General features: G+C 32.9%; 1 protein-coding gene across 1 annotated transcript in view; it reads left to right on the top strand.

The window, feature by feature from the left end:
- Nucleotides 1–21,244, top strand: part of RASA1 (RAS p21 protein activator 1) — a 118,529-nt gene extending 97,285 nt beyond the window's left edge. Inside the window, exons 14-25 of the mRNA XM_027864243.1 lie at nucleotides 1,202–1,359; nucleotides 2,146–2,222; nucleotides 4,802–4,974; nucleotides 5,309–5,468; nucleotides 6,835–6,977; nucleotides 8,965–9,080; nucleotides 9,914–10,000; nucleotides 11,762–11,829; nucleotides 13,748–13,836; nucleotides 17,821–17,898; nucleotides 18,778–18,912; nucleotides 20,089–21,244. Coding sequence (XP_027720044.1) covers nucleotides 1,202–1,359; nucleotides 2,146–2,222; nucleotides 4,802–4,974; nucleotides 5,309–5,468; nucleotides 6,835–6,977; nucleotides 8,965–9,080; nucleotides 9,914–10,000; nucleotides 11,762–11,829; nucleotides 13,748–13,836; nucleotides 17,821–17,898; nucleotides 18,778–18,912; nucleotides 20,089–20,172 — 1,368 coding nt within the window. The 3' untranslated portion in view covers nucleotides 20,173–21,244. The remainder of the gene's footprint in view (nucleotides 1–1,201; nucleotides 1,360–2,145; nucleotides 2,223–4,801; nucleotides 4,975–5,308; nucleotides 5,469–6,834; nucleotides 6,978–8,964; nucleotides 9,081–9,913; nucleotides 10,001–11,761; nucleotides 11,830–13,747; nucleotides 13,837–17,820; nucleotides 17,899–18,777; nucleotides 18,913–20,088) is intronic.
- Nucleotides 21,245–23,441: the final 2,197 nt, after the last annotated feature.

Here is a 23,441-nt window from a genome sequence, read left to right as displayed (position 1 = left end):
TACAAAAATACTGAATGAAGTATTAGCAAAGTTACAATATATTTAAAAAAAAAAAAAGATTGGAAACTGAGTAATGTAGATTTAAACCAGTAATGCAGAGGTGTTCATTAGTAGGGAAATGAATAACAGAGATAGATAGTAAGAACCAAAACACTAAAAGTCACAGAATTATATCAGTTGATTCAGAAAAAGCTTTTAATAAAAAAAAAATGACCTATAGTTTAGGAATGACTGAAGAGATTATGGTATATGAATGCTCTGGGTCTCTATCCAAGAAACCTGCAAAGATTTTTGTGAAGTAATGCAGAATGAACTGAGCAGGACCAGGAGAATGATATAACGACAATATTTTTTAAACAACTTTAAAAGACTTATAAATAATGATCAATGCAATGATCAACTATGATTCCAGGGGACTTGAAAAAGAAATTGAGATATGTACCCCTTTAACTGCAACTTATTTGTTTAACTGTAATAAGATAATCACCACTACCATCACCACCCATCCCCTGAGGGATATTACAAGAAGAGGGGGATTTTGAAGTAGAGAAATTTAAAAGAAAGAAAAAAGGATTACTGTAATATTTAGAGAGAGAGAAAAAATCATAAAAAGGAACAGAATGATATTCAGGAGACGAGACAAACAGATCATCTTTGAAGCCAACATTGAATTTATTATATCTCACATGTAACAAATTATCTCATATATTTATCACATCTAGTTTTTTTTTTTAAAAGCAGGCTATATGTAGTGGAAATTGTTGGTTTCACGTATGATAATTATGTTTTTCTGTATATATAGAAAATGTTCATGTTTGATTATCAAGATGGCATAAAAATTTTTATTTTAAAGGCAGCATACACTTTAAAAAAGAAAATAAGTTGGAATTATATGTATATTTTTTAAGGTAGAAAGATTGTTTAAATGATGATAACTAACATGTAGTATCTCAAGATTCATGAAGTATTTTATATACATTATCTCATTTGAATACAGAAATTGTTCAGTATTTATACTCTGCTGTATTTATGCCTGATGATAGCACTCCTAAAGGCAAATATGATTAAGGTCAATATTTTCATTTGAAATGGGAGAATCATTTGAAAAATAGAAGAAAGTAGAAATTGTATTTAATTTAAAGTGATTATTTTCTGGATCTGTTACATGATTGTTAATAAAATGGGACTTTTTTTCCTTTAGGTTAGCAGTCTTGTTTTACATGTTGAAGAAGCTCATAAACTCCCAGTAAAGCATTTTACTAATCCATATTGTAATATATATCTGAACAGTGTTCAGGTAGCAAAAACACATGCAAGAGAAGGACAAAACCCTGTATGGTCAGAAGAGTTTGTCTTTGAGTAAGTCTTGTTTTGCTATTTAATCTAAATCTCACTGTTGTCAAACTTTTTTTTTTTCATAGCTTCTATGTATTTAATGTGTTAGAGCCCTGAAATCAGAAGCAAAAAGGGGGGGAAATATTTTAATAATGGCTTTTCAAAAAAAAATGACATTTTTTTTGTTGGGTCACCTTTTTTTGTTTATTTATGCAGTTCATCTTCTTGTAGTATTTGGTTTTACTACCATCACCACTACACTGTAGTCTTACAAGTTCAAAAAATTCATTGTATAGCAACAAAAGTTTACCCCGGTTCTTCAGTAAACAAGTGTTGTTGTTAGTCCATCAGTCGTTTCTGACTCTTCATGAACCTGTGGACTGTAGTGTCCATGGAGTTTTCTTGGCAAAGATACTGGAGTGGTTTGCCATTTTTTTCTCCAGTGGATTAAGGCAAACAAGTTAAGTGAATTGTCCAGGGTCATACAGCTAGTAAGCGTCAGAGGCCACATTTGAACTCGTCTTCCTGACTCCAGGCCCAGCACTCTACACACTGAGCTACCTGGCTGCCTAGTAAACAAGTACAATCGACATTTATTTACCACGTACATTCATGAGCTAATATTATTTTGAGAGATCTTGCATGTGAGGGATTTGGGGATGAGTACCTGTTTGTGAGGTAGCTTGCATATATCATTTAACACATTTCATTCTTAGTTTTAAATGTATTTCATTGGGTAGGGGAGTCAAATTATTATAATGCCAACCTCTACATCTTTATATCAGTCCATTTTTGTTCTTTTTCTTCTAGTGATCTCTCGCCAGATATCAACAGATTTGAAATAAGTTTAAGTAACAAAACAAAGAAGAGCAAAGATTCTGATATATGTAAGTTGATATAGGGAAATGTGCAGAAATAAACTTCGTAATTGTTTTATTTTTAACAGGTTTGATCTTAAAGAAAGAGAATTAGGTTTTTAATCCATAAAATAAAAGTCCAACTTAAAATTGTCTTAAATGTATGTGGCTATTTTAATTTATTTGCTCTTAGTAATTTATATTTGCTTATTTCAGACTAATTACACAAATAACTTTAATGGATATACTGTCACTAGGCTTTAAGATGCTTACTATTTATTTTAGCCAAAATATAAATTATACTTTATCTTAAAGTCAGTTAACCAGTCCTGGTTATATGGTTACCGTAATCGTATGTGAAACCAGAGTTACTGTATGTGAAATCATGATTACAATTCACATTTATGTAGAGCTTTAAATTTTAACCTCTACCCCCTCTCCCCAGGTACTAGATACTACCTGTGAAGTATGTGGAGCAAGTGTTGTTATTATCATCCCTATTTTAAGATGAGAAAACTAAGTTTTAGGGAACAGAAGTAATTTCCTTATTCCTGTTCTACAATTCTTTGTAACTGTACTCCCTGCATTATAGTATGTACTTATGAAGAATTAGTTACATATATGAGAAGTGTATGAATTAATGCCAAAAAATACTCACTGTAATTTTTGTTTTGAACAATGGGATATATATGGCTTGATACTTAAAGTAAGATAAAATACTACTTGAGTATTGCCTTACCCATTCTTTTCTGTTTCACTTAGGCACGTTTGCTAATTTTTTGTAGACTTCCTCTTTTTTTGTGTGGGGCCACTTTATCCCTTAGGGAGTAAGGGAAGAATCAGATTAATAATTTGTTCTGTCGTTTCAGTTGAGTCTGAGTCTTTGTGACCCCATTTGGGGTTTTCTTGACAAAGATACTGCAATGGTTTGCCATTTCCTTTGCCATTTCATTTTACAGATGAGGAAGCTGAGGCAAACAGGGTTAAGTGACTTGACCATGTATATGCAGAAAACACAACAAAGTAAAGTAATAGTTGTTGGCAAAAAGGACTAATAAAGGGCAATATAGTAGTACATGGAAAAGAAATCAGAGGAAGGAATGAAAGTTTGTGAGAGATGATGTAATGGGCAATTTATTTTTGATTCCAGAGGTCATGTGGCAGAGTAGCAATTCCAGTGTGTGTTTTTGACTTGGCTCTTAACAAGTTGATTATTCTTATTCTCTCTTTTGGCTTGGGAACAAGTGATAGTGGCAACTCATCTCCTTGTTATAGATGTGTCCTTCAGCATAATTTTAAATTTCAATTAAGATGGTTATGTTTTCAACATTTAAACAGATACGGCACTTGTTATTTCAGAATATTTAACTGTAATCCATTTAGAACTCTATATTTTGACCAAACTCCTTAAAGTTTTACTGTGTTTTATTGCTGTTCTTTCATCAAAAGGGACAGAGAACTAAGTCATTGACTAATCACACTTTTAAAAGGTTGTCTTAATTAAAATCTGTTCCTTTGTACCTAAGCTTATTTCATTTGCCTTTTATGGGAATAACCTAGCTAGACTATTTGTATTACTACCTGAAACTGCTGTCTTGTTTTAGTGTTAATTGACTATTTGAAAATAAGTATTATATATGAACATTTAATAGTGTTTTATTATCTGTAAGATAGTAGATTTTTCACTTTACTGCTGATAAATTCAGTTCAAAATGAGGATAAATTGCAATTTACAAAACAGTTCCATCTCTAAATGAACCAAAAAACCAAAAATGAGTAAATGCACATAGAGAATCCTAACCTTGTGGGCTGGTGAATATTTTTTGTATTTATTTTTAAAATTGAGCTGGTATTTTACATAGTAAAAATAAAATAATAGAGGAAAAAACTATAAAGTAGTGTGTTGAGTGTTTCCTCCTATCTTGTATAGCACTTATAAAGTTCATTGTTAATGATCAATAGAAATAAATTGCCGTAGGCAAGATATATTTTAAAAGAGCATAGAACTTGGAGTTAAATGGCCTGGATTTGAGGTTGGGCTATGCCACATCAGGCACATGACCCCAGAGTAAGCCATTTAACCTGTGAACTTCAGTTTCCATATTTGTAAAATGGGGAATATTGTGTTCTCATTCATTTCCTTGTTAATTTGGTGGGAGGTGTAAAACTTTGTAAACTATAAAGTACTATATAAATGTGAGGTCATAGTTATTGTTATTCCCAAAAACAAGACAAGGCAATACGTATGAAGGACATTAAATGTCAGAGCACATTTCAATTCAACTAAAAATATATCAGAAGGCAAATGGCAGCTTTTTTTTTCTTAGAACAGTTTTTTAAGTGTTAAGGTTATATCTTTTGCTAGCTTATGATTGGCATTTTGTCCCCATAAAAGTAATCAGCCTTTGTGTTTATTTCTTTAAAATATAAGATTTTTGCCAAATAGGGTAAACCAGCAAAGGAATTTCATTTCTCACAAATGGCTAGGTATGCGATGTCACTGTATTTTGTTAAAAATTTATACTAAAGCCAGTTGAGACATAATGCAAAGCTCAAATTTTTAAAGACATTGACATCTTTTGACTTTGAACAATATTTTTCCTCCCAAGTGTTTATGCGCTGCCAGTTGAGCCGGTTGCAGAAAGGGCACGCGACAGATGAATGGTTCCAGCTCAGTTCTCACATACCGTTAAAAGGTATTGAACCAGGATCCCTGCGTGTCAGAGCACGATATTCTATGGAGAAAATCATGCCAGAAGAAGAGTACAGTGAATTTAAAGAGGTACTAAATTGCTCTACCATTCTAATTATCTTTGAAAGCATTATTTAATAGAAACATTAAAACATTTAATAAAGGATCCATTAACTTAAGTATAGTGATTGCATATTTTATTGGCATGCTGACAGCTAGGAAAGGTTATAAAAGCCTTGCAAAGTTGTGATGTTGGGCTTTAGAGACAAGAACATGTAGGCTATATACCTCTTCCATTTTTAATGAATTATTCATTAGTATGTCATTGTAGCCTCAAAACAGTGTTCTTTTTTAATCTTCGAAAGACTATTTGACGATGTTATTATACGCTTTGAATAGTTTTGTGTTCTGATATTCTTCTTAGCTTATTCTACAAAAAGAGCTGCATGTAGTCTATGCTTTATCACATGTATGTGGACAGGACCGAACACTATTGGCTAGCATCTTACTGAAGATTTTTCTTCATGAAAAGCTTGAATCGTTGTTGTTACGAACACTAAATGACAGAGAAATAAGCATGGAAGGTACAGTATGGATTTGTTGGTGCCATTCAGAAAATGGAATTAGTAAAAGATTTGTAACATTTATTTCTTGCTCTTTGAATAAATGTTTAATGTTTGATCATATTTCTGATTTTTTTCACCAATTAGGAAAGTTCATAATTACCTCTTATGTTGCCTGATATTAAAACTTGATCATTTTCATATCTGTAGTGTTACATTACAGCGAGTAGCATTACAGAGAAGTTTTTCTAAGTAAAACAATTATTTGGAGTAAAAATTTATTCGTCTGGACAGATTGACCCATAGTGCTATTGTTTTGATTACTTGAAATTTTTACCTCCTACTTCCTCATACTGGGTTCAGAGCTCATATTTTTTACTTACTGTTATCACAAGCTGTGAGTAATTTAAGTATTTTGCTTTTCTTAATACACTTTTATAGTACCCCTTATAGTTACTATCATTTTCGCTACCAATTCCTGTCTCTTCTTCTAGAGGAGCTTGTAAACTCTGTTAGTGCAGGGACCATGCCTTATTCCCTGCTATGCTTAGCACAGTGTCTTGCTATATTCTAAATATTGAATGAATTAATGTATCCAAAAGGCTCTGGATATCAACTGTGTATTGCTTGCAGCTCCTTAAGTCCAATACTTTCCAGATAGCATATCTAGACATTCCACTGCAATTTGGAAACCTCATTGGTGTTAATGGAATTTTTTCCCACCACTCTGCTTTCATCAGAATTTGCTGCTGGAATCATTCCTTCCGTGATGATAATGATGATGAAATCAATTAAAATGCCATAACAGTTTTTAGAAATTAAGTAGGTTAAAGACTGGAAATGTTTGAGAAGTGTGTGTCATTTTGGAATGTAATGTATAGCAACATACACATTTTAAGAAAATACTGTTGTAGCACAGTAATTGTTTTGTAGTTAGAATAATAGAATATATAATGGCTTTTTATCTGTAATCATCATGTTGTTAAGCCAAATAATAACCCAAACTTCATTACTTTTATACAGTTAGAAGTTTTTGTAGAGGAGGTAGACAGTTGATTCTTTTGATCATTAATTTTGACGAGCAAGGTGTGGTGCAGTTAGATACCTAGGTTCTAGTTCCTGTTCTGCTGCTAGATTGCTGTCTGACTATAAGCAGATCATTTATACTCTTCAATTATGGATTTCTTTATAAAATTATTCTTTTATCTCGTTGTGATTGGGAGGGCTAGATAACTTTAAAAAACTATTTGTTTATTGCACAATGCTTTGGGAATGTATGATGTCATATTTTTAAATAACCGCGATGACCTGGCAGTTGTGAATGTTGTAATTTGGCATAAATTATTAGACTTTTAAAATTCCTATTCCATTTAAAATATTCATTTAGATGAAGCTACTACCTTATTTCGAGCTACCACACTTGCAAGCACCTTGATGGAACAGTATATGAAAGCCACAGCCACACGTTTTGTTCATCATGCTCTGAAAGACACTATTTTAAAGATAATGGAAAGCAAGCAGTCTTGTGAAGTAAGACTTTAATATTTCCAGTATTTTTCTTGCAGAAATGCCAAATATGTATTGCGTAATGTGTATTTTAAGGGAAATGTGTAATCTTTCCAAAATAAAATGAATACATCATGTGTATTTATATTGTGATACAGTATCTTTAAAAATGAATGCTAAAACAGGATTTTAGAAGTGTTTTATTTAAGATTGTAACATTGCACCATAACATTTTGATGTCAGTTTCTTACTTTGCTTCATGCATTATTATTAGAATTTGTATAGGCAGCTTTCTGAGAGTTTTTTAAACTGAAAATTAGGATAACACACAGATTTTTATGATATAATTTCATATAAATACACTAGAACCTACTTTTGCTTTTCATGCTCCCTTATTGAAGGTACCAGAAAGAAACTCATTTAATTTTTAATCAGGTATCAGTCTAAATCTATAAATGTCTATTTAATTATCTTTGAATCACATTATTTAATCATGTTTTGTAATTTTATTTTGAAGTTAGGATAATTGAATATGGAAGCATTAAAAAGATTTTTTAATGTATATGATTAGAATTCAAGGTAAAATGACAATTTGCTAAGAGAAATCTATACTGGACAATAGTATATGACGCTTTACTCTGAATTTCACATTCAAATAGTTGGTGTATTCACTTTAGGAAGTGAAGTGTGTGTATTCTTTCTTTCTACTCAGTGACACCACCCTAGTTCAGGACCTCATCATCTGTTGCCTGGAATACTGCAGTAACTTTCTGATTGTCCACCCTACCTCAAATATCTTCTTGTTATAAACCATCTTCCATTCAGCTGCTAAAATGATTTTCCTGAAGCCTAAATCTGATTTTGGCACCCTCCCCTTCCCTCGTAAATTCCACTGGCTCTTTATTACCTCTGAGATCAAATATAAAGTTCTCTGTTGGGCATTTGAAACTCTTCATAACCTGGTCCCTTTCTACCCTTTCAGTCTGAGCATAATTTCCTCACCTCCTTACATTCTACAGTCTAGCTACACTGGCCAACTTTAGGTTCCCAGCATACAACATTCTCTTTCCCATCTTTCTGCCTTTGCACCGGCTGTCCCTCATGCCTGGAATTTTCTCTCTCATGTCTGCTTTTTAGTTTGCCTGGTTTCTAGTTCTACCTTCCCATGCCCTTTACCTTATCCCTTCCCTTTCCCATTGCTAGTGCCATCTTCTCTGATATTACCTTGTATTTACTCTGTTTATATCTAATAGGTACCTAGTTAAATATATTGTGTCCCCATTAGAATATGAACTTGAGAGAAGGAACTTTTTTTTTTAACCTTTTTTTTTTAAACCTTTCTTTATGCCCCAGTGTTTTAGCACAGTGCTTGGCACACAATAAATTACATTTGATAAATGCTTGTTGACTGATGGGTACATAATAGTCACTAAATAAATGCATGATGGATTGGTTGATTTCATTGATTGTAGAGACCTCCTTCAAGGAAACTCCCTTTGCCATTGCAGATTGGCACTTTTCTGCCCATCGTGTAGTTTTAGGGAAGTTGTCTGGGGCACAGAAATACTAAATGATTTGTGCAGGGTCAGATAACCAGTATTTCAGAGTTAAGACTTTAGTCTGTTAAAATGAGGGTTTGTCCATCTTTCTCTATCCTCTTTGCCATTTTATGTATATGCCTAACAAATGTATTGGGTCATGTTGTTGAATGAGAAGGAACCCTATTCCTGGAAGTGTTCAGTATTCCATACCAAATAGGAATAGTTCTCAGATCTTTATTAGTAATTGGGAACGCTTCTAAGTTATCATTCAGAAGAACTTCTAGGGATAGAATATATTGATATTGCCTTTTGTTATTGTCATCAGCATTTGTGTAGACAGCAATTGTTTGTCTAGAGCAAATCACTTAAAAAAAGTCTACTTCCTAGAGAAGTTAGAATTATCTGATATAGAAGTCTCTGAAGTTTCACTTTTCAAGAAGTATTTATGTTGGTTCTTTTCTTTTCTTTAGTTAAATCCTTCAAAATTAGAAAAAAACGAAGATGTAAACACTAACTTAGTACACCTATTGAACATACTTTCAGAGCTTGTGGAAAAAATATTCATGGCTGCAGAGATTTTGCCTCCGTAAGTTAATATTTGATTAGCTATGATATTGAGGGGATTTTTACATTTGTATGTGATCATGTGTAATTCTAAAATAAATCTGTACTTTTTAAAAAAGACCTTACGCTCTGTGAATAATATGGTTTTTACTTCCTAATTATAATGTATTGTTCTCTTATTTCTGTTTAATAGTAGGGAGCTTATATAAATTCTGGGGCTAAATGCTCTCCACTTAAAAATAATACAGTGTGCATGTCTGAGTTGGAAAGGTAAATAGTGGATGATCAAGTTCTTAGTTTTTTGTTTCCATAGTGTTTCCTGGCAACCACCTTGTTGGAGAAATATTATTTACTGATGTGGTTAAAAGAAAAGTGTCACGTATTTCCCCCAAAAGTAAAATTCTGTTTATTTAAAACAGAAGTAATCTAAAACTAGCAAAATGTTTATTATTCATTTGGAAAATATCAAAATGCTGATGATATAGTCAAAAATAAAAATAATTGAAAGCTGGCTTGGTTGATTTTTGCCTTTGCTGACATTGTGCTTTTGGGGGAATGGGGTCCTCTTGAGACCAGCAGCTTTATGTGCAGCAACTGAAAAGTATATGTGCTAGTAAAATGTGAGCTCCTTGAGGGCAGGGACCTTTGCATTTTTGCCTTTTTATTCTTAACTCTTAGAATATTGCTTTACACATAATAGATTAAATGTTTGTTGATTGAATTGGATAGAAAGTAGATTTTATTATAACATGCTATCAAGAGTTAAGTGATTTCTATTCTAAAGCATACTTGGTACATCATAGAAATATTTTTAAAAGTGCCTTAGATATTAACATAATTATGTTATTTTGGCAGGACATTGAGGTATATTTATGGGTGTTTACAGAAATCTGTACAACACAAATGGCCAACGAACACAACCATGAGAACCAGAGTTGTTAGGTAAGAGTTTTCAACTCATTAATTTCTATAATGTATAACTTTCATAAGTAAGGAGTTATTAATAATAGGTGGCAGATTAGAGAAATGTGACATATCAGGAATAGAAAAAGAGAACTCGATTTTTAGAAAAACAGTTACACAAATAGTTTGACCTCTCACTTGATACTGGAATAGTGCTGAGCACTGTTTCTGAATCATTAAGCTTATGTTAAAATTTAACTTATTGCATTTTTGTATGGGTTTCCAGAGGCATATTAGACATCTCATTTTTAAAAGCTTAGTTTTGGGTTGACATTAAATTTATTTGCTTCAAATTTTCATCTTGTAAAACCAATTAAAAATTGTTAAACTAAAACTAACAAAATCAGTAGCTCACTTCATAGAAGCTTTTCTTCTTCCAAACTGTATTTGTGAAATAGCCTTCTTTAACAAGAAGGGAAAAGAATAGGCTAATCTCTCAGTAGGGATAACATGAACCTGTAACCTTTGAATAGTTATGAAGTTGTTGTTGCTTGTTAATTTGGTAGGGCATTCCTCCCTCTCTCTTGCCCCCAGCAGAATCCTTCTTTTCATCACTTTTTTGTAGGGGATTCGTGTGTTAGTAGAGAAAGATTTGCCCCTCCTAGCCCTATAATCTACATTTTTTTTTTTGGCTAGGCAATGGAGTTAAGTGACTTGCCCAAGGTCACATAGCTAGTAAGTGTTATGTGTCTGAGGCTGGATTTGAACTCAAGTCCTCCTGAATCCAGGGCCAGCGCTCTATCCACCGTGCCACCTAGCTGCCCCTATAATTTTCATTTTTATAAATAGGGATCTGATGTTCTAATAATTTTACTTTGCTCACTGAATATTGGTTTGTTTTGCTGACATCATCCCCAGTGAGAAATCAATCTCTATAAAAGAAAATACCTATAAAACAAAAGTTAGATTGTGACAGACCCCTCCCGCCCACTAAAATCCTGTTGTATCTCATTGTGGTACAGAGATAACCCTGGGTTTTTGAAAGCCAGGTGAGTAGATCTGTAGCTCTGTTAAGACTTAGTTTAGAGAGGCTAATAAGCCGAAGGTTGGCTGACAGATGATTTCTTTTTTAAGCTATACTACGTTATAAAGAGATCTCTTAGAGTGTTGAAATAGGCTGGAAACATAGTACCTGTCTGATACATTTTGCATTTGCTTTTTCATGGTCATAGATCTCGTTGGGATGAGTCACTATTACTAAGCAAGGTTTGGAAATGTCAGTCCTTAGCCTTATGTACTTATACAAAGGATTATAAGGCTTTAAGTCAGAAGGAACCTTAGGTGTCATTCACAGTGCACCATCAATTGGCCATTTTGCAGATAAGGAAACTAAGACCCAAAGCAGTGAAGTGCCCTTTCCAAGATTATATAAGTAATAAATGGCAGTCTTGGTATCAAGCCTAAGTCAGTCATTGTTTTCATTGTGCCATGCTGCCTCATCTTGTTCTAAGAATAAAACAGACTTAAATTTACTAGAAAAATTGTGAGTTTTGTAGACACTGTTAAAATTCTATAATCCTACCAGTCAGAAGGTTTGGGGCACGTAACTTGTGTTAGCAGTTTTCTGTGATCCTAAATTAGATTTTGGTATTAAATTTTTTTTTCTGATTTAAAAATTGCTGCATGCAGAGTCAATATTAACTTTCTATAGTACTTTGGTTGTTTTAAGTGTATATATGTGATGAATCTTATTTGGTGTTTCTTTTTTTAAAAAAATCTTTTTTTCCCCCTCCCATTCAGTGGTTTTGTTTTTCTTCGACTTATCTGTCCTGCTATCCTTAATCCACGGATGTTTAATATCATCTCAGGTAAGTAAATGGCGCTTAGTGAATTTTAGATATGTAATTTTAGTATCTAGATTAATTTAGACAAAATTGATAGTAAAAATGTTCTTACTAATTTTGCCATTGGTATTGTCTGTATTTGTATTCATTGCTTAAAAGAGGCAGGAAATTAGAATTGAATGCTAATTTTTCGGAGAGTAGCTTTATCCCACTTTTATAATTGTATATAAACAACCAGAACATAGTATTTTACACAGAGCAAGCACTTAAAAAATGCTTCTTGATAGCACCTTACCTACCTCCTTCCATCTTCCCTTTTCTCTTCCTCATCTCCTCTCCCATTGTCTGAAACAATAGGTGTCTGTCGAGGGATCCATTCCATTTTTTTTTCTCTGCCCCTCAACACCCTAATTTTGTATGAAATCTGTAAAACTTTTGATAGATGGAAAACAATTATTGGTTAAGTCCTAATACTAGGTACTGATATACTGCCACTCTGGGGTAGGGAAGAATTTTTCTCTTTGGTTTTGCCCTTATTAACCTGTACTCACTGCTGTTTTTGTTATTGTGAGCTTCCAGTCTTGATAGTATGACCAAGGTAAAAAGGCACCTTTGGTGGCAGCAGGAGAATGGATTTCAGTGCTTATGAATGAAGCCTTGGTTCTCCCACTCACTCAAATTTCTTGTCACTAGCTAGCATATGGTAATCTTAAACTCTGTAAATGTCCAGTAAACCACAGATTCTGTTTATCTGATTACACATATTTTCTGGAGGATGTCTTAAATTTAGTCATCTTTTCAAAGAAAGTCAGGAAAATGAATCATGTGGAATATGGTTTGGTTTTTTGAATCTCTGGTTTTTTTATGTGATTGACATATTTTGAAAAAAAATTATTTAGTTTTCAAGCAGTCATTTCTCTTTGATGTTGTTTTTCCTTTCATTACTCCTGTGGAGGTTGGAGGGCAGGTAGGTGGTACAAGGGATAGAGTGCTGGGTCTGGACTCAAGAAGACTCATCTTTCTGAGTTCAAATTTGACCTCAAGTATGACCCTCAGTTCCTCATCTGTAAAATGATCTGGAGAAGGAAAAAGCAAACCATTCTAGTATCTTTGCTGAGGAAATCCCAAATGGGATCATGAAGAAAGAGTCTAATGACTGAAAAAAGACTGAAGAATAACAAGAAAATAGAGATTGGAATTGCTTAAATTCTGAAAGAATTAAGTAATACAGATTATTTATTGAATGTAAATATTAATCTGTTCAAGTTAGTCTGCTCACATTTAGACTTCTAGATAGTAATATTAACTGTAATGATTCTTGAAATTATATAAAAGAATTTAAGGATCAGAAACTGGCTTCTCTTGCCAGATATCTAAGATCAGGCATTTAAATGGGCTACAGACAATTTTTAACTAAATAAGTGCTCCAGTTTACATGCCTTATAGAGACATAGGTCTCCCAACTATTTCTAAAGCAGTGATTAGTCATTCTTGTCATGACTATTGTTTATTGTCATTTGAATTTGATATGACCTTATAGCAGTCAGTGAAATGTTAGAAGTCCCCAACTTTTTCCTAATGATGTATGTTTTATTTGAGTGAAGGAGGAACCTGTTAGCAATTCTTAACTTGGAGATCAGTAGCTGGCTCCTAGATTTCCCCTTGGGAGGAGAGTATGCTGGTGATAATCAGCTTAAAATTAAATGAGGTGTTGGTTGAAGGTTCCTGAATAAGAAGATTTTGTATTTCTAATAATCTTTTTGGTAGCAGTAATACTTCAAAGTGTTTTCAGATTTCTTTAAATCATAAGATTTTCTAATATATGGGTGTCCCAAAAGGACTTTTTCACTTGTATTTTTATGTCAATCTTTACACTTTGGTTGAAAGAATGCTAGGGTTTTGATTCAAATCACTAGAAGTATTCTGTGTTTTTTCTTTGTAGATTCTCCTTCTCCTACTGCTGCAAGAACACTGACATTGGTGGCTAAATCTGTGCAGAATTTAGCAAATCTTGTTGAGTTTGGTGCCAAGGTAAAAATACTTTAATGATGTAAAATGTAATTTTATAGATTTTTGTCACAACCACAAAATGTAACTTAAAGAATTTTATTTCTCTAAATTTAGGTTAAAATTATCCCCCCTCCTCTATCTCCACCCCAAAATATGATATATGGCTTAAATCTTATAGCATATTTTTCAGTGGTTAGATCATGATATGATAGCCAGATGCAGTCAGAGATTCTGAATTCCCTAAATTTCCAGTGAAAGCTAATAGCAGAACTGAGAAAACATTTCACAATTCCAGAAATGATTGAATATATGAAAAGTAAACAAATGGGAAAACTGAGATAATGTGTTTTGAACGTAAGCAACTTTCAAAAAATATATTCTATCAATGCATTTCATTTTTATAGCATAGTTTCCCACACAACTACCTCCATATTGCACTATCCTTTGTGACAAAGAAAATGATTAAACAAAAACATCTAATAGAGAGACAATTTCTGACAATGGCAATAATAATCAGTCCTGTCATAGTTTCTGCCTCTTTGCCTTTTTGGAAGGGCTATGTTTCATTAATTTTCACGGGAATCTTCATTGTTTTCTTGATCACTTGTAATCTTCACTTTAGCAATCTTTTGATTTATATTGTTGTTATGATTAGACGTTCTTTTGATTTTTTTTATTTCAGCATCAGATCACTTAGATCTTCGCACAAATTTCTTTGAATTCCTCATATTTAAGATTCCTACTACAAAATGTTATTGCATTCATGTAACATAAGTTTTTGTGCCTTTCCTCACTTTGATAGGTACCCAGTTTATTTCCAGTTCTTTGCTGTTATGTGCTGTGAATATTTTGATAAATAGTGGATTTTGTTTTTGTCTTTGAGTTTCTTGAAGTATATGTCCATTAGTGAGGTGGCCCATTTAATGGTTATGGAAAATTTAGTCACTTCCTGAAACAATTTTTTTTTGAAATTCTTAAAACTCTAACTAATTCACAGATCCACCAAGAGTGGACCTACACAGTCCCTCGAAGATTGATTACTATTTTTTTTTAAATCTTTGCCAATTTGTTAGTACCAAGATGAAGTCTTAGAATAATTTTTAATGTGCATCTCTCTTACTATTGATGATTTTATGTGGTGAATTATAGTTTGCAATTTTTTGGAAAATTATTCATTCTTTGCTTGCTAGACATATTTCTGTTAATTTACCTTTATGTTTTGAATATGAGACTTTAATGATATTTGATTAAAATAGTTTTCCTAATGTTTCTCTTCTGACTCTGTCTTAATTGATTTTATTTTTGCAAAAGCTTTTTAAAATTTTAAGTATTCAAAATTTATCTGTTATGATTTCTTCTATCCTCTGTTTAAGAATTTTACCCCAACCATAACTATAGAATATACTTGATCTTGTACCCCTACAATTTTTTAAAGGTATATGATCTTTAGGTTTCAAATCCATCTTGAACATTTTGTGCAACATAAGATTTATATTAAAATTAATTTCTGCCAAACTGCTCTGTAGTCTTCCACGGACTTCTTATAAAAGAGTTGTCCCCCCGGAAATTCATGTTCTTGAGTTTATCGAACATTGGACTATTGCTTTTGATTGCTTGTTTCTTGCGTATGTAGTTTATCCCACTGATCTCTTTTTTTTTTTTAAAGTAGTACCAAATAGATGACTACTGCTTTGTAACATAGTTTGAGTTCTGAGGTTTCTGTCATCTTCATTTTTACTTTTTGTTATTACTTTCCTTGATTCTAGAGCTTTTGTATTTCCAAAATAACTTTGTATTTTTCTAATTTTAAGAAGTATACTATCAGTTATTTAGTGTAGCACTAAATCTGTATATTAATTTATCATTAAGTGATAGTTTTTATATCATATTGGCATGGCCCATAATGCCAATAGCTAGTCAATATCATCAACTTAAGTCTCCTTTTATTTCTTTTGCACTTGTTAACTGCCAGATATTTTATGTATTTTGTAAATATTTTGAACGTAATTTCTTTTATCATTTCTTCCATGGTTTTTGTCAGTATTATACAGAAATGCTGATGATTTTGTGGATTTATTTTGCTTTCCCTTAACTTTGTAGATACTCTTAATTGTCCCAATTAGTTTCTTTGTTGATTTTCTGGGATTTTCTAAGTATATTATGTCATTTGCAGTTAAGAATAATTTTGTCTCCTCTCTGGTTACATATCTACTTTAAAGTTTGTTCTGTTGTCTTATTGCTAAAAGCTAAAGCTAACATTTAACTTCGTTAAATATGGGAAAACTTCCTGTGTTTCTCACTTGCGTGCAATGTTAGAATTTGTTTTTAGATAAATGCTTTTTATTCCAAGATTGTATTTTTTAATTCTTCTAATATAAATTAGGGTTGACTTTTATCAAAGATTTTTATTCTCCATCACCTATAACAATCATGTCATTTGTACCTTAAGTTGCTTTTTTGATTATGTGTTAATTTCTTTTGCTAATGTTGAAACATTCTTTCATCCTTGATATAAGTTCAGTTTGATTATAGTGAATTTTTTTCTGCATATATGGCTGTAGTCTAATGGTAAGGGATGTATTTACAGTTTTAGTATCAATATTCATTAGTGTGATTGGTTTAAAGCTCTCTTTCTCTGCCTTGTCTCTCCCTTGCTTGGGTATCATGATTTATTTATCTCATAAAAAGAGTTTGGTAGAGTGCTTTCTGTCTGAGAATAATTTTTGTAGCCAAACTATCAGGTGATTTTTTTTGATGGATCTTCCTATAAAATTCACATGCAGATCCTTTTAGGGTCACCCTATACCCCCCCTTCAATAATTCATTTCTAATTTGCTGTATTTCTTTTTTCTGGGATTGGATTGTTTAAGATATCTTATTTACTGTTTTATTACATATTTTTATAAATAGTCATCCTCTACCCTTAAAATGTTGCTAGTATGTTTTCTGTCTAGTAGTTTCTGATAATTCTTTTTATCATCCACCTTGTTAATTTTTATTTTTAAAATACAGTTTTCTTCTCAGATTAGCTAATTGTTTATTGATTATATCAATCTTTTCTTTTGTTGGTTTTATAATTTTTATTTTCAAGTTTTTCCTCAAATTTTCAAAATTTGCCATTTTGAAGGGTTATTAAATAATTTTTTAGCCCTTAATTTTTAAAAATGTTTATTGGCCCCCTTTCTCTTTTGCTGTTGTTGTGATCTTCAGCAGTATTTATTGTCAGCATAATTTATTCTTTGACCCAGTATTCAAGATCTGTATCCTTTATTAATTTTATTGCATTATGATCTGCAAAGGATATTTTTTAAAACTTTTTTTGTAGCTGTGTGACCTTGGGCAAGTCACTTAAACCCAATTGCCTAAAAACCAAACAAAACCAAAAAAAAAAACCCTTTTTTTGGTAAAAATACCATGGGATAATGAAAAGGTATTTTCTTTGTCACAAGTCAATCAGATCTACAGTGGACGACCCCTGCTGTTTGGTGAGGTTGCAAGTTGAATATTCGGTTTAGCTCTGGCTGTGTTTGAAGAATTTATTCAAATTTTATTCCAATTTTTCCTTTGATTTGTGGTAACCATAGAATAATCCTAACTATCCTGGTTATTTTTCCTTGGAATTTGACTTTTTTCTGTTGTTTATGATTTAGAGTTTTCAAGGTCATTCGCTGTTAAATTTTAAAGATATTTAATTAATCTTTCTTTGAAGCTTAAGTTATAAGCACAACTTAGAAAACTTTTGTAGGGGGGTCTTTCTTAGTTTTATTTTAGAAATCAAAAAACATCCCAGAACATGGAGCCTAGGGATTTTCTTCAAGTAAAAAAATCAAATACCCATCAGATTTGTTACGCTATGATAAAATACGTGATCATTTTGAACTTTGATAATATTAAGTAGATTAGTAAGAATTATCATACTGTGTCATATTAGATAAAAATTTCTATTATATCTAATTTATGGGATTTCATAAAGAATATAAAAAGCTTTTATTTTTGTTTTTCTAGGAGCCTTACATGGAGGGAGTAAACCCATTCATCAAGAGTAACAAACATCGTATGATCATGTTTTTAGATGAACTTGGGGTATGTGTATTATATATTATAGTTGTCTAGATATAATACAATTTTATGCTTTAAATAGTGTAATATGTAATCTTTTCTTCAAGACACGCAGTAGTGGGTACCAGTGATGATTATTCTCTCAATTAAAAGTCCACACACTCTAGGAAAATGAAAAGAAAGCTGCATTGGGGAGCAGCAGGGTAGAGTTACTGGGTGCTAGACTCAGAATCAGGAAAGGTCTGTGGGGGTCTGAAATCCTGCTCTGACACTGAATGGTTTTGTGACATTGGGCAAGTCATCTATGATTTTCTGAGCCTCAGTTTCCCTAACTGTAAAACAGATAATACTTGCAGTTGCTTTAAATAGGATTGAGAGGGAACCTCTCGGTGATGAACTCTCTCTAGCAATGAAGATTAAATACTTGCTTTGCTGCTTAATAATAGTCTTAGGGAGAAGGAGAGATCAGGGGACTTGACTTCGCACTGGTGACACAGCCAATATCTATCAGAACCTAGGTGTTTCTGGTTCCAAGTTTATTATAGGTTCCAAGTTACTTTTAGGAAAAACTGATTTCTTCAGAATACCTAGAATTTTTGTACTACTTTCATTCTTTTAAAACAAGTAACTATGGAGGAAAAGGGTAATTGTTTCCCTCCAGATAGGCTATGACTGGCTACAGTAGAAAGGACTAACACTAGTAAACAATACATTTCAAGCCTGTCAGATCTTTGCATTTTATCAGGAATAGTGTAGTTTTAAGATTTGATACAGTTGATTACATTGAATTTGAGAAGATAGCTACTACATCATTAGTTGACAGTCACAATTTTTAAATTACATCTTTAAAGGGGCTGTAAAACAATTGCCATTCTAAATGCAGTTTTATGATTCTTCTTAAAGAATGTACCTGAACTTCCAGACACTACAGATCATTCTAGAACTGACTTGTCACGTGATCTAGCAGCATTACATGAAATTTGTGTTGCACATTCAGATGAACTTCGAACACTCAGTAACGAGCGTGGTGTACAGCAGGTAGGTTTGTAATACAGATATTTTTGGAAATAATGTGTTCAAGTAGTTAGTATTTAAATTATCAGCATCAAGGTTAATCTTAGTATAAAACAAATACTTTACTAAAATTACTTATGTTTGGATGAATTTTGGCTTGTTAAGAATGCACCTATAAAAATGCCTTTAAGATATTTATTTAATGCATTTACAAGGTTGATGTATTCTGTTAATGAGGATAATTTTATTTTTTTCTGTTTTGTGTCTAATATGCCTAATTTAAAAAACAAATATAAGAGTTTCAATATTTGGTATGTGTTTGCATTTTCTTAATTTGGACACAGTCAAGACTATATTTTTTAGAAGAGGTTTTTGATAAAAGCTTTTAAAATATGTCGATGTAGAGAACCTAGAGATACGCTGGTATAATGAAAATATGTCAAGCACTGAGCAGCTAGGTTGGCACTGAGTCCAAATGTGGCCTCAGATACTTAGTAGTTGTGTGACCTGTGACAAGTCACTTTGCCTTTGTCTGCCTCAGTTTCCTCATCTGTAGAAGGGGGGTGGGGATAATAATAGTAGCTACCTCCCAGGGTTATGATGATGATCAAAGGAGATAATTGTAAAGCACTTAGCACAATGCCTGACATATAATAAGTACTATATAAATATTAGCTACTGTTAGTAGCGAGCCTTGCCTCATTGTTCTGATACAGTATACTCTGTGCATTAACCATTATATGCAGTAACCATTACCATTAACCATTTATGAAAGGTAGATTTGTTTCCTAGCAGGAAAGTACTTTGCCTTCAATCTCAGGCTTAAATAAATATTGTGTGATTGTTTATTCACTTGGAATATTTACCTTTCTACATTCCAAATCTGAATTTCTCTCATTTGGCTGACTTCTTAAATATCAGTTTAGGTAAGAAGATTTCATCCAGGGATTATCTGCTGAAAAGAAAATTGTCAGAGATTTTTGCTTAACTGGAGTTGAGATTCTTTCCCCAGAAACCTCATTCAGTTGTGAATAGTAATTCTCTTTCATAAGAGTTCATTTGAGTAACTTAAATTTATAAAATTCAAGTTTTCTTCATGGAAATTTTTGTCCTAGGCTTGAGTCTTAATTGTTGTTAATGTGTTTTCCATACTTTGGGATTCTGAAGTGTACTGATTTCTACTTGTTTTTTCTTTCTTAGCATGTCTTAAAAAAGCTCCTGGCTATTACAGAACTGCTTCAACAAAAACAAAACCAGTATTCAGTGACAAATAACATCAGGTAGCAGCCTTTGCCTTAGTATTCTGCATGGATTCAGCATGCCCAACATGGTATAATTCCCATCAGTATCACTTTCTCCTTGCTCTTGCCAAAAATAGCACACCTTTCCACATTCCCAGGGATGTGTGAACTATGCAAAACAAAACCCAAGATTCTGCTGGGGGAGAGTTGTGCCAGCAGCTTCGTAAGCTATCTGTGCAGGATATTTGCACTTTTTTTCCACATGGAACGAATCTTCAACAACCTCTGAGCCTTGGTGTACAGATCACCTTTCATAAAGTAAAATGCTGTGACTGTCTCTTGAACTTCAAAAATTTATTTTCAATACATCCAATTGCCAAAGTTTCGCTGTCTGTTGGAAAAAGAATTATGTTGTCAACTGACAAGAAAGAAAAGCCTTCTCTTTTGACAGCTGAGTATAACTGGATTGCAAATTTTTCTTACTGTAACTTCTTCCTTGTTGGAAGATGACCGTTTGACTGTTCAATCACTTTATTTGTATTTACAGTTTCCAGAGTTTGACATTATAATAGGAACAATCTTTGTTGTATACTTTTTTTATACTGTACTGTTTTCTCTTGCCTGGATTGTGTTAAAAGAGAATGTTCAGAATGGTATTTGTCAGCTTTATTTTTTAAATGTGCCATTGATTTTGTCTGTTTGAGTAATTCTTTCATCAAAGACAGTGAATTCAGATAAATCTCAATGCTTTTGTAAAATGTTTACAACAGTAAATAATTTGAATTCAATAAATTTATTGATCATTGTTATCAGTCATGCATGCCTTCATTAAACCATTTTATAAAATATGAATTTGTTGTCTTTTATGTAAAGCCAAACCTAAGCATTATCTTTGTTTAAAACACTCAGCCATTCCGAATTTTTGTGCTATTTTAAATTAGATAAACCACATCTATTGCTCGTTAAAAAATTCTCATTGGTTGAGAGCTGCACTTCATGAAGGGATATTTTGTTTGACTACATAGTTTTATTTATTGACAAGATTTGCTTCTGTATTTTTTTGTGTGAAATTCACAAAAACTAAGTTGAAATAAAGTCAAAGGGGTCTTGTGTTATTTGCTGTTTCTCCATTCATTTCTTGGTCTCTGCTTTTGCATAAATATGGATACCTTAGACTTTTCATTTTCCTCTACTGTCTCTTTCTCTTGTCCACTTTGAAGGCAAGTCAAACAATCTTCAAGGCCCCCTGGATGATGAAACTCAGGTCTCTCTTTTTACTTAGAAGTGGTTCATTAATGTATTTGAGTACCTGTTCTTTTCATAGCAATGTACCTAGATGTCATCCTGTACTCCAGATATTTTCCAGCCTCACTGGGGAGATACCTAATTCAGTTAATGGAGGCCTTGTGGTACAGTGTAAAAGCACTAGCTCAAGTGTCAAAGAGGACTAGAATTCAAATCCCACATCAGATTCCTTCCTTATATGTGTAGACCTTGAGCAAAATGCTTTAACTTCTCTGGACTGCGATTTATTCATTTATACAGTGAAGGGGTTGGATTAAATAGTATGTCCTCTATAGTTCTCGATCTATTATTCTATGAATTATGCTACCATGTAACCTCCATTTCTCCATCTTATCTACAAAAACAGTATGAGACTGTCATGATTTACTGAAATCTATAGGAAAAATATCTAGAATTCCGTTGATGAGTAACAAAAAAGGAAATGAGGTTAGACTACTATTACCTTTTTATAAGATGAAGTTATGCTTTATAAAGCTCTAAATACCTTTAATGATGTGTGTGAGGGAAAAGGAGGATAAAGAATAGTAAATGTATACTTATCCTCTTCCCAAAGTGGATTTTAGAGGTGCTTTTTCAGTTCTTTCTGATGGGAGTGGGGATTACTTATATTGGGCTGATACCAGGCTGTATTTGAGGGGAAGCTGAGCATATTAACTGAATCCCAGTATGTTTTGAGTCCAGTCAAACTGAAAGTAGGTAAAGGTGTGTCTTCTAGTCATTAAAATAACAAATGTTTGACCTTCCCCCTTCCTATTTATTTTTTCCAAACACTGAAGGCATAGTGCTCTTCCCTCCCTCCCAAATATTCCCTGTATGCCCAATTACGTTATTGATTAAAGTAATTCACATTAAAGTAGGAGTCATTTGTATTTTAGAAGACCCTTTTACATAAATGAATATTGAATCATAAATTCCAGCAGAATATATGAAGGAGCTTGTTTTGTTTCATAGATTTAGAGTTCAAAGGTACCTGGGGTCATCTAATCCAATACTCGACTCACAATGATGAAACTGAAGCTGAGAGAAAAAGTATGCTGCCGTTAAGTCACACAGGAAGCAAGTTACAGAACCAGCATTCAGATCTAGGTCCAGTGGTCTTACATAACAGGCCTTTTGTTCTGTTCCTGATTCCCTTTTGGGCGGGGGCTCTTAACCTGGGATTCCATTGACTTTTAAATATTTTTGATAATAGGCTTGTTTTCCTTTGATCTTATTTTATGCATTAAAAAACTGAGGAGTCCAAGGATCCATTACACAAAAATAATGTTAAGATCCCCCTTAGGGAGGCAGTTTGTTGCAATGGCCCAGTACTGTTAAAGTCAGAGGGACCCTGGTTTGAATGTCAGTTGTCACTCCCTTCCTGTGCAACAGGCCTCTGGACATTTTTCCTCATCTGTAAAATGAATGTTGGCCTAAAATCTGTGAAACCTTCTAATTCTTGGTAGGTCTATGACCCCACCCCCTAAATTTGCCAAATATTAATTTTACAAATACCATTTTGCAAACTATTTGCCATAATACCACCTAGGGACAAGGCTCACTCTTGTTGACTGCTTTTCGATTGCTTTTCTCCTGCACTGGATTTTCTCCATTCTTCCTCTTAAGTGTAGTCATTTTTCAACATTTGGTCTGTAGCTCTCTGCTCTTCTTTCTATACTTTGCCTTAATTTTTTTGTTGTTGATTAAACAAAAAAACACTTCTTAAAAGTATTTAATCTATAATGGGAAAACTGGATGAAAGAAAGGAATGGGACTGCTGTTGGGCAAGAATATGGTTAAGCTGTTCAAATCTTACTTTGCTTGTGTTTTTGTTTTTTTTTTTTTTTTACCAAAGGAGAATAAACTTTGAAAACTGGAAAGGGCAATGAAAATGGCTAATAGGGAGAGGCACCACAGAATTAAGGACAAATGTTTCTTTCCTCAAAAAGGGTAAAATGCTGCAATCATCCAACTATAGGCCAGAGACTTAAATTCTAGAATTTTGCCAGGAATCTTATTGAGATAGTG

This window comes from Vombatus ursinus, unplaced genomic scaffold (genome assembly GCF_900497805.2).
Source record: "Vombatus ursinus unplaced genomic scaffold, bare-nosed wombat genome assembly UNPS02014774.1, whole genome shotgun sequence".
NCBI lineage: Eukaryota > Metazoa > Chordata > Mammalia > Diprotodontia > Vombatidae > Vombatus > Vombatus ursinus.
The sequence above is the reverse complement of the archived record's forward strand: the minus strand, read 5'-3'. Positions and strand labels throughout refer to the sequence as shown.